Source organism: Oryza glaberrima, chromosome 6, assembly GCF_000147395.1.
Source record: "Oryza glaberrima chromosome 6, OglaRS2, whole genome shotgun sequence".
Lineage (NCBI taxonomy): Eukaryota > Viridiplantae > Streptophyta > Magnoliopsida > Poales > Poaceae > Oryza > Oryza glaberrima.
This window is the reverse complement of record NC_068331.1, coordinates 16817224-16835453: the sequence shown is the minus strand read 5'-3', so window position 1 is coordinate 16835453 and position 18230 is coordinate 16817224. Positions and strand designations below refer to the sequence as shown.

General features: G+C 41.3%; 1 protein-coding gene and 1 long non-coding RNA gene across 3 annotated transcripts; one reads left to right on the top strand and one right to left on the bottom strand.

Moving 5' to 3' along the window:
* Positions 1–4728: 4728 nt before the first annotated feature.
* Positions 4729–6155, bottom strand: LOC127777134 (uncharacterized). The gene is made up of 3 exons (XR_008018261.1): positions 5539–6155; positions 5334–5437; positions 4729–5215 (listed from the first exon to the last, which is right to left on the bottom strand). It is a non-coding gene; the product is annotated as an uncharacterized LOC127777134 (long non-coding RNA).
* A 294-nt stretch (positions 6156–6449) lies between these two features.
* Positions 6450–14893, top strand: LOC127777133 (nicotianamine aminotransferase 1-like). 2 transcript variants are annotated; one of them, XM_052303661.1, is made up of 7 exons: positions 6452–6829; positions 7687–8026; positions 8120–8338; positions 9378–9437; positions 12208–12363; positions 12429–12522; positions 14465–14893. In XM_052303661.1, exons 1-7 carry the CDS (start codon positions 6552–6554, stop codon positions 14641–14643), a joined length of 1326 nt encoding a protein of 441 aa, XP_052159621.1. In that variant the 5' UTR covers positions 6452–6551; the 3' UTR covers positions 14644–14893. The 2 variants fall into 2 exon arrangements, with proteins under 2 accessions (XP_052159622.1, XP_052159621.1); XM_052303662.1 differs by lacking the exon at positions 12208–12363 and having other exon boundaries at positions 6450–6829.
* The last annotated feature ends 3337 nt before the right edge of the window (positions 14894–18230 follow it).

Genomic DNA, 18230 nt, shown 5'->3' with positions numbered 1-18230 from the left:
ACTACTTCAATATCAAATGGATATCCATCTTTGTTGGGGAGATTGGTTTTATACTATCAAATGCCTTTCTGTGATCGACAAATATATGTCAGACTGAGAAGAGCACAAAGTAAAAGTATAATACAAAGCACTAGTGGTGTTCATGCTCACGCAAGCGAATACTGAACACACCCATACATCCAACACCACCCAATGGCATGCATAACTGGAGCAGTACACACAATCAAACACACAAACATGGCAATCCAAGTCCAGACAGTGGAAACCATAGAGGATTAAACCAAGTACCCACAGACAGCACATGCACACAGTCACACAGAGAGGACGAGATCAAATACAGCAATGCATGAGGCTGAAAAAGCTGGACGACCAGGGATCTTCTTCAGCTGCATATTTATTCTATGATAAGTGACTCCATAGGTACCGAAATAAGCTCCGGGTTGATGGGAATAGAAGCTGCATGATTTTCGCAGACGGGGCTAAATCTAGAGGCTCTTTAGCTATTTTTGCAAACGGTTATAAGAGGATTTTTTTTCCATCCGGAAAAGTAAAAAACCAACGTCGGTAAAAAATATTTTTCTAGTAGTTATTTCTATAGAATTTTCTTGCCGAGTTTCTCTAGTTTTTATTTTAAGTGACTCAGCTGGTTACCATTTGGTGGGAGATGGGGCCAGGTGTTTGATGATTTTTTGTGCTAAAAATTCATAGAAGAAATAATAAATTATTGGGCATTAATTTTATATGAGAATATTATTCGCAGCCCAATTTTACTGAATACATGTGAGGCGTGTCTCTATAATGTATGGGTCCAGAAAAATTCAAATATCACGCGACATCCAAATATAATCAATATTAGACTCGTTTTGTTCTATATTTTGAGTAGAGACCATAAGTACAAACGGATTTTGAATAGGATATATCATATGAAAAGTATGAGCTATGAAAGATTATATGGGGGAGAAAATTGACTAGTGCTAGCCATATGGTTGGTTGGTTGCTTTTGATAATCATGTCAGATTAATGATGATTATATTTAGATTATCGGCAAGCACAGCCATGGCGTGCAAATGATGTCGAGGGCCACTGTCATCAGCGCATTATTTGCTTGCTAATTAAGTACCATGTTTGTTAAACATGTCCATTATCTGGAGGAGATCAAATATTTAAGCGTGATTAGCCCAAGATTTGCGGACGCGGTTGAGAGTCTCAGCCTAATCCATCCATCGTTAGCTCTGCCTATAAAAGGCACCGACTCTGTCCCTCGTGAAGGAGAAGGAGAGGAACACAGGGCGCAAGCGCTACGCCATTAAGCAGCAATATGCCCTAGAGGTACACACCCGCACCCACATATATTCACAGAGAGATCAGAAAGAAGATGCATGCGCATGACACAGGGTGCGTGATCACGGATCAGCAACCTGTAATCGCTGGCGCTGATGGCATCTCTATCGGCGAGTCTTCAGCGACAAGCTGATCTCGTTCTCCGTCAAGCTACTTATCCAAGATAACACAACAACGCCGTAGTGCTGTGCAGATATTATGCATAGCCCGGCATCATCTCTTAGAGAGAGCAAATATACACCGTAGCGTTGTGCAGTTGCACAGTCGAGACGGTAAAAAAGTAAAGTGGAGTACTGATGAATATGTCGTGGATGCGTTGTGAACTTGTAGTCATGGATATAAGTATCCCCAGCGGCGCATGCACACGCACACGTCATCTTTGTCAAGCAATTAACATGAGCTGCAAATAAATACAAGGCAAGCCTGACCCTTGTGAGGGTTGGACCATCTAAATTATCAATATCAAATATTGGATGTGGATATTTATTTATATAAACTTGGGATGAGTTTGAGCCTTAATTATTGGCATCGGACCAACCATGATTTATACATATTTATGTTCATGCCGAAAGAGTTATAGATTTGCCTCGTGCATGTCATGTACGAGAGCAATTTCTTCTCTCTCTAAATTCTATCAGATGGATGGGGGTGACTCTCAAAATTCTTGAAGACAACAAAAACAATTCTAGCCAGGAGGGCGGGGCATGCAGATTTAAAATACACGTCGACATCATGGCCGAATGTTGACGAGATGAAATGGCCGATTTATCATTATTTATGCTATGTCCGAGACCGATGACGCCGGACGACATATTGGCCAAAGCTAACAAAGCTATAGCCATTCACTCATTTCATTTGTCTTTAACCGATGAGGCTAGACGAAACCATGGCTGAGTGCCGACAAGGCCAGGTCACTACATTATTAACACGTCTAAAATGGACGGGAATCGGATACACCGTTGCTGGGCACCGACGAGGCAAAGCAACCACAAAATCCATGTTTGATGAAGACCGGGGTACATGACTGGGCACCGACGAGGCAAAGGTCACCCCTTCACCAAATTCCCTCCGCACACCGACGTGATGGTAGTGTACTATGACCGGGTTTTGGTAAAACAAAGCCACCCGTTCCACATTCACTATATTCAACATTAAGTCTGCACTAACCTCAACCTTCGGCGAGCAAACAACTTTGAAGACGACGATCATAAAGCGCAGCTTAATCAGAGGTATTCCATAGGCTCACTCCTGTGGATATAATTAACCGGTAGTCTCATTGCTAGGCGCCGGGAATCAGCGGACTACACGCAATCTCCAGTCAGCATACCTTTCCATTAAGCATTCCTCACGAAGGCAAGAGGCGAACTCCTGCGGGAGCCCTCATGTATTTGTAAACATTCATGTTAATGAATCATGATTAATAAAATACAGGGTTTCCCTATTTTCTATGTGTTCGTTGTTTTGTTTTCATCAAACACCAGGTTTGCCAGATAACCTCACATATTTCATTTCAGTTTCAGAATTCATTGTACTCCTTTTCAACTATTGTATACGAACTATAAAAGTTGATTTATTTTTAGATGAAGGCAGTAGGTTTGTAAATCATTCTATTATCAAGAAAAAAAAATACTAGGACCGATTATTCACTTGGTCCTGTCATATTAGAGCTGTACTAGCTCGGATATTCCACCAGAGCAGTGGATGACAACTAATTAATCTGCTGTGCTTTGTCTCGTACTCTCGTTCGGTTCAACGTCGTCCGTGACCCGCATTGGCACGCCATTTTTGCAAGTCAGTCTTTTCATATGTTTATGGTCGTTATCCAATAATATGTTGAACCTGTAGTGTCAAACATGCAAATAATACCGTTTGGTATATCACTCCTGCGTATATTATTTATTGACCTCTTGATCAGCTTCTTCTAGCTAGTCTGCTTGCGAAGAAGACAGACTACAATATTGTGGCAGACTGTTAATGAAATCATCATTTCCTAATTGTAATTATGGTGGAGGATTGACCAAGAGGAGTCGAAGAGGCTGGCTAGTCAGCATTGACGAAGTCAGCGTGCCAATTTTTGAGGTCCTCGTCCTACAGGCGGAACAGTAGCACGGACCCAGCGGCAGTCTTAGAGGCCACGGCCATACGGTTGAGCGGAAGATGGCGAAGGCCTAGAGGAGATGGACGTTAGCACCGTGGAGGTGGGGGTAGACGATTGGGACGACATGGAGGCAGCAATAATGGCTGCTGCAATTTCTGCAAGGGGAGGGGATCGCCCGGGCCGATGCCCCCTCGGCCATGGACACTGCTTCGACGGAGAAGATGAATAGGAGCAACCAAGGACCACGCTGGCAAAGAGTGGCAGTGGCGGAGGTGGCCATAGCAGTGGCAATTTCTGCGACGGGAGGAGGGGATCGACACGAAAGAGGTAGGCTCTCATAACGGATGGCTAGATCGCTCCTTCGCTCTTTGTGCGGTGGATCATACGGACGATAGTGATGTGCTTTAGGTAGGAATAGGGGTGAAAACAGTACGGAAATTTCCGAGATTTCAGCTATCGTTTCTAGTTTACACCGATCGTTTCAGTCAGTATTGATAACTATTGGTATTGGAAATGTTGGAAATGGAAACTTAATATTATTCGAAAATGGTAGCGGAAATGGATGGAGGTTTTTCTCACTGTTTTGTCGGTAACCATATTTGTCTGGTAATTTTCATCAAAATGCCGAAAGTTCCCGAATGGCTCAGCCATCCCAACCTATTGGAAACCTATGAATGATGAAAACCTGGCAAGCTTTTAGCCCATTAGAAAGCAGAAGTGACCACGGGAAAATGTTGTTAAACCTAGGACGTGGTACGTGGATTTTGCTGAACTTTGGTCTCCTCAACTTATCAATGTTGATGTATCGTTGAATTTTGTTTATATTGTTCATCGAACTTATCATCAATATCATTAATCATCATATAACGGTGTCACGTGTAGTGTGATGATGCAAGAATGAAATTATAAAGTCATATTCATGCATAGTTAAATGTGTGCTATGCCATACTCCGCTTATTTCGACATGAATTTTCGACTTCCGAAGATTCTGTTCCGACAGTCCCGTTTCTGATATACCGATATGACTATTATTAGTATTTATATGACTATTATTAGTATTTTTGTGTCTACCATTTTGATACCGGTTTCGAGAAAACAGTATGAAAATAAAAATGGTATATGGTCTGACCGTTTTTAGCCCTAGCTAGGAACAATACTACCTCCATCCTATATTACTTGTCGTTTTGACTTTTTACTTATAATGATTGACCATTCGTTTTATTTGAAAAATTAGTGCAAATATAAAAAATGATAAGTAAACTACATTTAATAATAAAATAAGTCACAAATAAAATAAATAATAATTCTAAGTTTATTTTGAATAAGACGAATAATCAAATATTAAAAAAAACTCAAGGCAACAAGTAATATGGGACGAAGGTAGTACATTAACATGGGCAAATTGTACGTAGGATTATTATCTTCTATATAGATATATGATACTATGGCACAGGACCTGAACTGGCATTTATGAATCTAAAATGGTACAATGGTAGTATAGCAAGTTTGAGCACAATCAAATAGAGAGTAATTCTTAATAGAGGGGCTTACCTTTACCGCGCACTGCAGGAAGGGACTGAACACCTGGCACTGTTGGGCCATCTAACGAGGAGACAAAGTGTTGATCTATTGGAGTAGCAGGATTGACAGGGTTAAATGCAAGCCTCCTGTTAACAGGTCATCGAAATGGATGACGAAACACTGACATGGAGATTCCTATTTCAGGAGTTGAGATAAAAGATATGGTATGATTAGAGCTTTCACTGTTAGGAGCACCTAGAAGACAAAGAAATAAATCATCAATAAGTTTTCCGCTCAACGTAAGAAAACTGTAGTTGAGAATTGAGAAAATGCAAAGAAAGTTGAATATGCGAATAATGCGTAGGAGTAGCACCTAGCCTGTTTTCTGTCTCATTTGTCCCTAAGTTAGTTAGCTGAGAAAATGGTGTTGGTGTTAGAGTGTCAGGCACCACATCCATCCCAATCACCAAACCACTCCTAGATATTTATACAAAATGGCAAAACACAATCATAAAGCCAGCAGATGAGTACACAATGGAGTATTATGGAAAGCTAAGCATGAATCTAAATATGGACACCTTTAATATGTGTATGTTGTGGACTTGGGGCAGCAGGCAACTATCCCATAACCACTGTAGCAGGTCAAATTCAATTAGAAAATGCTTAATTAGTAGGGATTATTGAATCACATGCTTGACAATAAGTAACTTGCACCATTAAAAATACAGGTCAAGGGAATCTGTCACGGTGGTACATAATAAATCAAAGAACGACATTTCCAAGGGCCTAAGGGTTTCTTCTGTACAACAATGGGATAGAAGGATTTTCTTGCCAGGACTGCCGTGGGAAAAAGAGGGTATTGCTCCCTCATGTGATGGCGATGGCCACCGGAGAACCAACCGGTCAAGCAAAAGGTCGTCGGTGGTGGCGCAATTGAGTGGACTGTCACTGGGAGAGGAGAGGCTGCTGCAGCTCGTGGATGGCGACGGCCGTGGACGGATGGAATGGAGATGGTGGAGACGAAATCACCGAGCAAAAGACCGCGGCCGTCCACAGCTAAGCCAAAGAAGGCGCAAAAACACACTGGGCAAGGGAGACGGCGATGCCGCCGGCGGCGCTGGATGGATCGACGGAGGAAGCGTGTGGACTGCATGCAGAAAGAGAAGCTGGGGGATGAATCATCCGGGGGGGAAAAAAATAGGCCCCCCTGGAGAGCAGCCGAGGCTTCCTGGGAAGACACGCTTAAGGGCAGAGATGCTTGCAGCCACAATCGAAAGGTGTGGACAGCATACAATGATTGTAGTTTCTACAGTAGCAAGGCAGCACGTGGCAGTTCATCTGAAATGGTATTAAAAAAACCTTAAGTTTTATTGATGATACAACCAGGACTAGACGAACAATTAAATTCAAAACAACAAAACTAGCCGAACAATGACACGTCGCTTTCGTTTAGTAATACGGGACCTTTTCATTTTTCCTTTTCCGGCGAGACAAATAAAAGTCGCTTTCGTAAGCCAAAGGCCCAAAACCAGCCTCCGTCTCCGTGTCACCCCTGGCTGGCCACATCCCCCAAACTCCGGTGACTCCGGCGATGGAGGGCGGCCGCGGGGGGAAGCGATGGCGCTTCGCGACCCCGAATCTGGCCGTGGCCGCGGCCGGGGAACGCAGCATCCAGCGGTACCTCCTTCAGCTGCACGCGTGCCTGGACGAGCACGGGCCACGGCCCGTCATCCCGCTCAGCCACGGCGACCCTTCCTCCTCCGCCTGCTTCCGCACCGCGCCCGAGGCGGAGGAAGCCGTCGCCGCCGCCGTCCGCTCCGGCGACTACAACGGCTACTCCTCCCCCGCCACCAGCCTCCCTGCTCGCCGGTCGGTGCCCACTGTCCACTCATGATTGGATTTGCCTTAACTGAATCCCCTATAGGTGGTTCTGTACTTGGGTCGTCCTTGATTTATCTGTGCGCTCAGAGTAGAACTAATCTGCCCTATCTTTTCAGTTATCGTAGGGCTTGTTTAGTTGGCAAAAATTTTTGCCCCTGTATGTCACATCGACACACATTTGAGAGGTATTAAAAGTAGTCTAATAACAAAACAAATTACAAAGTCTGCCAGGAAATTGTGAGACGAATTTATTAAGACCAATTAATCTGTCGTTAGCAAATGTTTACCGTAGCACCACCTTGTCAAATCATGGCGCAATTAGGTTTAAAAGATTCGTCTCGCAATTTCCTAGCGAACCGTGTAATTGGTTTTATTTTTTTTTGTCTACATTTAATACTTCATGCATGTGTCCAAACATTCGATGTGACAGCGTGAAAAATTTTGTTTGGGAACTAAACAGGCCCGTAATCTGTCGTCAATTCTGAAACAGTATAATTTATCTATTCAAATATCAACAACTTCTTATAGCTTATTAAATTCTTTTTGATCAAATCCTTCACTGCCGTTAACAGTTAAATTGGCATATTAATCAGTCTATATGGCTTCGATTCAAACATAATAATCACACATACTTAAATTAATCAAACATATTTAAAGAACGGGGATGAATACTGTATGTGAAATCATGTAAAGAATGCGGGAACATATTTAAATTAATCACGCATGTCTCATGATTAAGCAATTGCTGATAGTCTTTCACCAGTATATGGAAAAGTGAAAATCCTTGTTTGTACTAATAAACATTCTCTGTGTTGCTTTTGTTGCCATTTTCTGTTGAAATCCAGAGCTGTTGCAGAGTACCTATCCTGTGATCTTCCTTACAAGCTTTGCACAGATGATATTTTCCTCACATCTGGAGGTACCCAAGCAATTGAGATTGTTATGTCTGTTTTTGGCCAACCAGGTGCCAATATATTGCTTCCAAAGCCCGGGTACCCAAAACATGAAGCACATGCGGTGTTCCACAGGATGGAAGTGCGGCTCTATGATCTTGTTCCAGAGAGAGGATGGGAGATTAATGTTGAAGCTGTTGAAGCTTTAGCAGATGAGAATACTGTTGCAATAGTGATTACTAACCCCAATAACCCTTGTGGTAATGTGTACACTTATGAGCATCTGTCCAAGGTTGGTATGATGGCTGTACAATGCTGGGTAACACCTTACTTCATTTTATTTGTTCCAATTTCAATGGAGCTTATGTGCCGTATCTTAACTTAGATTGCAGATACAGCAAGCAAGCTCGGTCTGTTAGTCATTGCTGATGAAGTATATGGTCACCTTGTTTATGGAAGCACTCCTTTTGTGCCAATGGGTGTGTTTGGAGAGACTGTTCCAGTACTCACATTGGGAGCTATATCAAAGAGATGGGTTGTCCCTGGCTGGAGATTTGGATGGATAGCAATTTGTGATCCTAAAGGCATTCTGAAAGAAACAAAGGTGATTTGTACATTTTTTTAAGCACACTGTTTACTTTTTGTGATGCGTAGTACTCCCTCCGTCCCAAAATATAACAATTTTTAGCTCTCAGGATTTGTCTCAAAATATAACGACTTCTCCACCAATATTCTCTTCCCAACCAATCACAACCCTCCACAATTCACTTTTCCCACCTACCTCCACTACTCATCCAATCACAACCCTTCACCACCCACTTCTACCTACTTTGTTAATAACCGTGTCCAACTCTAAATCTTGTTATATTCTAGGACGGAGGGAGTAGTATTTTATACTTTAAATGAATTCACATTTCCTTTGTGAGACGTAACTTAAACCTTGTCAATCTTCTTTCACATTAGTAGAACCAGGGAGCTGCCCTATGTCTTTCATAATTTCATATTGTCTAGTCGGCTGTGTGTAGAGGCTGGAGGTGTAAAACACATTTCCATTATTTGTTAAACAAAAAGGGGTGAAAGATGTAGCATATGAAGTATCATTTTACTCATTATTCATGTTCTTTTAGTCCACAATTCTCTATTAGAACCTGTTTCATCCGGCAATTGGAACTTTAGTTATTGATATATAACCAATGCTTCAGATCTGGTAGGGAAATAAAATATTTATCACTAAATTCTTATAATTCATCCAATCATGTTGAGGTAATTTCAGAAGGGTTGAAAGAGAATTTTGAATACTGAGAGTAAAGGCATAAAGATGCTTTGAGTTAGCAACTTAGAGTTGGAAGAGGCTATATTCAACATGCTAGTGATTATGTGTCCTGTTAATTAATTTTTTTACCGTGTGTCTTTTTTAATGGACTTTTTACTGTATCATTTATACCGTTTTTGTATTTGCTCTGGTGGAGATGGAATCAACACAAATAATCTGTGAGGAATCATCCTATTTAGTATCATGGAAATACTTTAAAGGAGGCTTTTTGTGTTGTTTCCTTGAATTAGTTTTCTATGTGATTGCTTAGCTAATACCTTTGCTGAATGTTTGATACATAACTGAAGGCACCATTCCTTTTCAATTTTAGGTCGTCGATTCACTCAGAAGCTTTCGAAACCTAACAACAGGTCCTGCAACATTTATTCAGGTTATTTTATGGACTCATAAGTCTCATATCAAATTATCAGTACCTTGGTAGCTAGCTTGCTTACTTTTGGCAGATTAGCAAAATGCCCTTATGCTTTGATAGGGGTAAAAGAAAATATATAACAATATGTCATGGATAAAATATATTTTTCTGTATTACCTTAAAGGTGGAGTCGTTCTCCTCCCACCGCGTACACCGTGCTCACATGCGTAGGGTGCGTAGGTAACCACTGGATCCAATGTCTTATATAGCACATCCCTACTTATATGGGGGCCGCTGATCTGCGCCTGATCGCCCAGCCCACCCCATCTAGATTCTATACGTATACGTATATATACATATGTATATAAAGTGTATATATATATGTGTATATACGATAAAATATGTGTAAACTTTGTATATATATCTATAGCAATTTTTTGTATGTATACACATACATTTTTGACGTATAAAAATATATATACACATATACAAAAGTAGAAACTTTGTATACGTACGTAGAAGAAGAACGAAAAGAAACAAAAAAAAAGGTCATGTATACAAAGTTTGTATATGTATGTATAAAAACCCAAAAAAGGGGAAAAAAGCACCCCCTCCCTCTCCGCGCACACCACGTGGCTTCGTTGCGTGTCGGGAGAGGGGGGGGGGGGGGGGGACGCGCGCGACTAGGCATGCATTAGCAAATCCGTACTTATATGGGCCTGGCCCGTTACAACTTAGGTTTTATCAAATATGATACTACTTTCCCCGTAAAATGCCAAATGCTAGTATTACTTGTTTTCTTATTTTATATGGTATTCACTTGAGTCAAACAAATATTAGACTATTGTATACTATCAGAATATATTAGGGACTAATGTGTAAAAGCACAAAAGTAGTGGTGGTGGCAGAACTACCACCACTACTAGTGTCTTTTATAGTAGTGTACATATTTCCTACTTCTGTAAGCTAGCATAGTTACTTGATATGATTGACAGGTGCTCTCTTAGTTGTTGTACTATTGTCTCTTATATTGAAAAATTGGGTTTATAACTGATATATGAGAACTTTGTTATTTACCACTAAAATCTTGTGGTGAACTTTAATACCACCAAAATTGTCCACCATTTCCTGTTTTACAACTACCGTTATGTTTGCCTTTTTGTTCTGTGAACTCAAACTCCTCACTCTTAGAGGCTAAAAATCATCTGCATCACTGTTCTCCCGCATCAAATTTTCTGGATTCCTCGACCGAGGATTTAACTGGTGAATCCAGTCTTGTGCAAGGTGATATTTATATGTCGTTGTTACAGTGCCTTTGCCATGGATGCTGCCTAGCATCCTCCTGCATCTTCATTTTCACTGTCATCGCCAGATCGCTGTTATCTGCAACTCCGCATCACTCGGTTTTCTTGGCAGCTGGCTGCTGCATGCAGCAATGGCGCCGTGTCCATCTTCTTTGGCCCCAACATCCATGTTCATTATTCTGTTGGTCTTATTAGCTAGCAAGAGTGGTAACTGTTAGTAATATTCGTTTTAAGCAGCAGCAAGTTGGATTTAGCTCAGAGTGATCAAAATTTTGAAATCTAATCCAAGTGATCACAATGTTTTGGAAATAGCATTAGTACATACTGTTGGAGCATCTTGACTATTCTCCAGACCAAGCAAATTGGAGTCAGAACTAACTAAAGCAAGGTTGAGATCCATCTCTCCATATTTCACTAGCACATCATTCCTGCGTGGGTGGGGAATAGGGGCAGCTTCAGGTTTCATGTGCCCACAGGTTCCGAATCAGATCGCATGAACCGACCAATAAGCACACGACAGGGTAGGGCAGTGTGGTGTGCCGGGAAATGAGGGTGCCAGTGTGCCGCACCATGCAATGAGAAGTGTGGCAAGCGCGTTGGCCTGCTGGGGTATAAAGACATTTGTCATGTATCTCTGGTGAAATAAAAGAGAGAATATGTAAAAAAGTCAACGATACTAGATGGTATTGCTAAAAGAGGGAACATCAGACAATTTTGGTGGTGTGTGCACTAGAAAATCAGCAGCATATATGAAAAAAGTGATATTTCAGTGGTATGGAAACAAAAATTCCTTATCACATAAGTATGCTGCAAGCTTGATTTGCGTCATGGGCTCATGGCAAATCTTCTGATTCAATTTTCCTTATATTCTTTCTTTTATCTTTGCACCTGTTCTGTATTCTGTTATTTGGAGGTCTCAGGTTCATATTAAAGACCTCTTAACTACAAAGAAATTTTAGTCCTTATCCTATAAAAGTGTTATATTATATGTGTTTTGGCTATTTTATTGACCCAAATTCATTAATAATGTAAAACGTGAATACCTGAGCACTTGACACTTAATATGATTACAACAAACACACAACTATGAATATAGTGATATGGACTAGTCTAGAGGTGATGACATTGTTCGAGAAATAAAAGGTCTGATGACATTCTGTCAATGAGTTACTTAATCTTCCTTTTTACATCAATTAGTAGGGAATCTCTTCAGCACATCATGTTTCATATTTATAATTGATGAGGTAGAACTCCCTCTCTATTCTCCTTTCTTGTTCTAAGACAACTACATTTTTGGTGCAAATTGCTAGCTTAATGATGTATTCTTCCACAGATTGCTGTTCTGAGCATTATTTTGTTATGATCAATGGATGAACCCTCCTGTTTTATTTTCAGTTGTAACTGTAGTGCGGATCATGTCTCTTTTTTTTTTCTGAATGATTGAAAATAGCCCAACATTGATGTTATATAATTATCGTCACCAGGGAGCTATTCCTCATATTATGAAGAACACAAATGATGAATTCTTCAGAAAGACTCTCGAGTTGTTAAAGGAAACTGCTGAGATATGTTTTGGTGAAATAAAAGAAATAAAGTGTATCACCTGTCCTCACAAACCTGAGGGGTCGTTTTTTATGATGGTGAGGCAATCACAAAAAATAATTAATATTTCTTATAGCATTAGTGCTGACCATATGTTCTTCAGGTAAAACTTGATATATCACAATTATCGGACATTTGTGACGACATCGATTTCTGCAGCAAGTTGGTAAAGGAGGAGTCTGTCGTACTTTTGCCTGGTATGTGGTAACACAATAAAGTAGTGAAACATGTTCTTTTAATGCATATTTTTCAGCATTTGGTGTGTAGAGATGTCTTTTAGTGCCAAAATGGCAGACAGTGCCACTGAAAACCATATATAGTGCTAGATTGCTCAGCCAACCCTTTAACTGATTGTAAGGCCTAACTGACATGTGACCGCCCTAACTCACATATCCTAATTTCTATAATACCAAGTGTATAAGTGTTCTTTACGTTAATACCATCATGTTTGACATCCTTAGATAAATAGAATAAAAGACCAACGTTGACAATGTTTCATCTGTTCAAAACTAACATCGAGAATAGTGCATGACAGGTGAATAGACACAGGCACTAGAAAGGTTTGAACATTTTACATTATGTGATACTAAAATCAATATAGATACAGTGGTAGTACAACATTAGAAAACACTGTGCAATTCAATTTAAGGGTGTATAAAATGCCCTTCGATAAGACTTGTAAACATTTCCAGTTAGGTACAATTTAACCATAGTGTTATGCACATTCCTTGTTCGTTAAGGATGGCCACAAAAAAGGAAGAGGATAGTTGAAAACACTAGAGCCTACCTGATCAGTGTGCTCTTATTAACATCAGGACAGACATTTTTTTTTATAGCAGGAACAAATAGTATAACAATATAAATTGTTTTGTTCTCTATGGTTCTCTACTTCTATGTGTCACACTGTTACAGTACACACGAACTCTGATAAGCGATATATCACAAATATACACGTGCCTTGCTGCCTACCCCATTGGCCAAGCACCTTCCTAGTCTTATCAACTAGCACGTTTTTGTTTCAGATATTTCTTCACATTGACATATTCTCCACCTTTCTTGTCCTATTCTTGGTGAACAATCGTTCCTGCTCTTATTGGGCAAGCATCAGTTGTCTTTGCCATCGAGGGCTGAGGTCTTGCCCATTCCCGTGTCCTAGTCACTATTAATTGAAGCATCAAACGGTGCTCCTCCTAGTATTGTTATGGAAAATAATAGCATAAGATCCTTTGTATCATATCCTTCTCATGTGATCCATTCTGTCCAAGTCCCTATTGGCGATCTTCCCAAAGAGCCAAGAATCAAAATTCAAACAAAGGGCCAGATTTGTGAAGTAAAAATTATAACTGTGTCAGAAGTGGATTTTTTGAAAGATAGAGGAAGGAAGACAAAAGCCTCAATGCTTGAATGGTTGAATGTCTAGACTCCGACAAGTGCTCTAGTTCATGTTATCACTAAATTTCATATACCTGTTAATGCTGAAGTTTTGCTGATATTTTAAACAACATTCGTTCAACATTGTGGGAATTAGGTAGCACTTCTTGTTGTATCAAGCAAGTTATATTTTTTTATTTAAAAATGTTCCAATACAATCATCATTTTCTCTCTTTCGTCTAATCCCCTCTCTCTTGGACTCTCTTTTGACTCTTCCACTACTAAGAAAAGGAGTTGTCAGTGTGAGGGTTTGATGACTTATGCGAGTGTTAACAAAGTGCTATTCATCGTTCTCATGTGATCCTTTTCTGCACGCATGTATGGCAAAATTTCAGCAATTGAATTCAGCCTGTTCATACGCGGGTTGGGCTGGTTTAGCTGGTTCCCCAGCCGAACCAACTGATGCATACTCATACTGATGCATGAGAGCAGTGTGAATTGGGTGGGTACATGCACTTGTATGGTGTATCGTTCTGGTACAGTGATGCTGGATGCGATCCAGCAGTATTTGCCACTTGCCAACTGCCCAATACACGTATATCATGTCAAGATGTTTCTCTAATGAACGAGAGAATTTCCTCCTTTTTATTAAAAGAAATTCTGATAGATGAGTGGATAGCATTATAATTGCCTGATTAATGTGACTCTAAATTAGGCAAAGATTTTTGTCATTGGTGGGAGTAAATATCTGAAAAAATTTCTCTGCAGGGAGAGCCTTAGGCATGGAAAACTGGTTGCGCATCACCTTTGCATTGGATCCCCCAAGGCTAAAGCAAGGATTAGAAAGGGTCAAGTCCTTTTGCCGGAGGCATCAGTCACGTGCTAATATGCTCAATATAAGTGCGTCGGCGAAAGTGGAGCCCCATTTCGGAATGTCAAAGAGTTAGAGCAAATACAATAACAAACTACAAACGAGTTATCAATACATATAAAGAAGATAAGAGAGGAGAGAAGAAAAGTGAGCTACAAATTTCAAATTTATAGCCAGCTATGTGTGTATAAGAGGTGGGATAAGATAATTTAGTTCCAGTAGTTGGCTATAGTATTAAAGTTTCTCTTGTGTAAAGTAGTTGTACAAATTCTACTTGTACTCCATTAATAAATATAAAAAAAATAAAGAGAGGTTTTTCTATTTAACTTATTGGCTTTGTATCTGTTAGAGGCTAGAGATGTAAATTATTTTCATTATCCAAAAACCATATTATATACATAGTGTTTTTCCACTTTCTGCTCCTCACTCTCACACATGCCGTTGATGCTTTCCCTCGAACCCTAAGCTAGATTCTTTGAGTTTGTTTCTTTTATCACATTCTAGAATTCTTCGTGCTGGTACTGTTCGTAGAGGCCTATACAGTTTACCTAACCGGAGCCAACGGGATCAAAGATGATACCAGAATATTTTACTCCCATATTGCCCAGACTTTTATCGATAGTACTTTATTAGTTTTTCTTACGATTTTTGGGTGCGAGTTTTACCACGATATTGCCCAACAAGGTCAAGTCAGAGTTGGCCTAGCGCTCCGTCGGCCTATTGCTCCATCAGTAGATCTAGAAGATACAAATATGAGAATCTGAGATAGCCAAGATCGTTCGAGCAGGCTTCCCTTAAACCTATCCTAATTCTTAGATGGGAGCAGCACTGCTAAAACCTAAAAAGAGTTTCAGTTCTATACTTTTTGTAATTGTAGAGTTATACAGTAAGGAAGAATCCGATGCTTTGAGCTATATATGTTGGAATTAATAGATGGGCTAAGGCCCATTCGAAAATTAATTCTTTGGAAAATCACAAAAGCCCACCTCATGGGATGGCATGCATGTGGAGTTTAGTATCACCTTGCTTATTCTAGGAGAGGGGGACCTCCTTAAAAGGGAGGATGCCCTCCTAGCCACTTGAAGCATGTGTGGTGGAGAGAAGAGGGGGAACACACGAGCTTGGCTTGGCCTAGCAGGGCAGGCGGAGCTATATATGTTGGAATTAATAGATGGGCTAAGGCCCATTCGAAAATTAATTCTTTGGAAAATCACAAAAGCCCACCTCATGGGATGGCATGCATGTGGAGTTTAGTATCACCTTGCTTATTCTAGGAGAGGGGGACCTCCTTAAAAGGGAGGATGCCCTCCTAGTCACTTGAAGCATGTGTGGTGGAGAGAAGAGGGGGAACACACGAGCTTGGCCTGGCTGGCCTAGCAAGGCAGGCGGCGCGCGTGCACGACGTACGGCGTCGAATGGTCCGCAAAATTGGCTCCTCACCCTTGCGCAGATGCAGCATTCGGAGCGTGAAAACACTGCGTCGTCGCTCGTAGACTACTCCATCCCGCTCGCCGGCGTGCACCTGCGATCGGGAGAGCGACTTATCCGGTTCGGTTACGCGGAGTGGAGATCGTGCGGGCACCCTGATCAAGCGACCTATCTCTATATAAACCGAGCCGCCGCCTTCACGCAACACACACAAAATCAATCTAGGTTTGCCTCCTCCTCTGTGCTGCGCCGTCACTTGTAGACTACTCCATCCCGCTCGCCGGCATGCACCTGCGATCGGGAGAGCAGGTCTTCGGAACCTCTGCAGATCAGGGTCACTCTGTGGCTGACAGCTATGAAATGCTTCTGGGTGAGTACTGGCAAGCCTATGGGCGTTCTTAATGCTGATCAGCAGAAAGAATTTGATGAGGCCACTACTCTCTTTGTGGGATGCATTCTTAGCGTGCTTGGCGATTGTCTGGTCGAGGTGTATATGCATATGACCGACGCTAAGGAGTTGTGGGATGCACTGAATACTAAATTCGGTGCTACTGATGCTAGCAATGATTTGTATATCATGGAGCAGTTTCATGACTACAAGATGGCTGACAATCGTTCTGTAGTCGAACAGACTCATGAGATACAAACCATGACTAAGGAACTCGAACTCCTTAAGTGTGTCTTACCCGACAAATTTGTGGCTGGGTGCATTATTGAGAAACTACCTCCATCTTGGAGAGGTTTCGGTACTGCACTCAAACACAAGAGACAGGAATACTCCGTTGAGGGGTTGATAGCGTCTCTTGATGTTGAGGAGAAAGCTCGGGGAAAAGATGCCGCGTCTAAGGGCGATGGTGGCCAGTCCACTACCAATGTTGTGCACAAGGCCCAGAACAAGAGCAAGGGGAAATACAAAGCTCAGCAGACCACCAACTTCAAGAAGAAGAAGAATAACAACAATCCTAATCAGGATGAGAGGTCTTGCTTTGTGTGTGTCAACCTGGCCATCTGGCCAAGAAGTGTCCACAACGCAAGGGGATGAAGGCACCTGCAGGGCAGACCTCTAAGTCTACTAATGTGACTATTGGCAACACTGGAGATGAAAGCGGGTATGGTAATTTACCTACTGTTTTTTCAGTTAATCAGTCTACTAATTGGTGGGTTGATACTGGGGCCAATGTACATGTTTGTGCTGACATCTCATTGTTTTCTTTTTATCAGGTCGCACGGGGTTCCACCGTCCTAATGGGGAATGGGTCACATGCTTCTCTTCATGGTGTTGGCACGGTAGATCTGAAGTTTACTTGGGAAAGATCGTGCAGCTGAAGAACGTGCAGCATGTCCCTTCTATCGACAGGAATCAGCTTGTTAGTGGCTCCCGTCTGACTAGAGATGGATTTAAGTTGGTTTTTGAGTCTAATAAAGTAGTCGTGTCTAAACATGGATATTTTATTGGTAAAGGTTATGAGTGCGGAGGCCTGTTTCGCTTTTCCCTTTTTGATTTCTGCAATAAGTCTATGAACCATATTTGTGGCAGTGTGGATAATGAGGCTAATGTTTGGCACTCACGTCTATGTCATATTAATTTTGGCTTGATGTCTCAGCTTTCCAGCATGTGTTTAATTCCTAAGTTTTCCATTGTCAAAGGTTCTAAGTGCCATAGTTGTGTGCAATCGAAGCAACTTCGCAAGTCTCACAAGGCTGCTGAGGAGAGAAACTTGGCACCACTAGAACTCCTATATTCAGATTTTTGTGAAATGAATGCGGTGTTGACGAAGGGTGGAAAACGATATTTCATGACGTTGATTGATGATGCTACTAGATTTTGCTATGTGTACTTGTTGAAAACGAAAGACGAGGTTCTAGACTATTTTAAAATTTATAAGGCAGAAGTTGAAAATCAACTTGACAGAAAGATAAAAAGGCTTAGGTCTGATCGTGGTGGAGAGTTTTTCTCGAACGAGTTTGACTTATTCTGTGAGGAACATGGCATCATACATGAGAGGACACCTCCCTATTCTCCCGAGTCTAATGGGATTGCTGAAAGGAAGAACCGCACACTGACTGACTTGGTGAATGCCATGTTAGACACCGCGGGACTACCTAAGGCATGGTGGGGGGAGGCATTGTTGACCTCGAATCATGTGTTAAATAGAGTTCCTAACAGAAATAAGGACAAAACACCATATGAGATATGGATTGGGAGAAAACCATCACTTTCTTATTTGCGCACAT

Excerpts from the sequence above, each read along its gene's own strand:
- LOC127777133 (XM_052303661.1), top strand. The coding sequence starts at position 6,552 with ATGGAGGGCGGCCGCGGGGGGAAGCGATGGCGCTTCGCGACCCCGAAT. Across the intron at positions 6,830-7,686 it reads ACCAGCCTCCCTGCTCGCCG|AGCTGTTGCAGAGTACCTAT; the intron begins GTCGGTGCCCAC and ends GTTGAAATCCAG. Across the intron at positions 12,364-12,428 it reads AGGGGTCGTTTTTTATGATG|GTAAAACTTGATATATCACA; the intron begins GTGAGGCAATCA and ends TATGTTCTTCAG.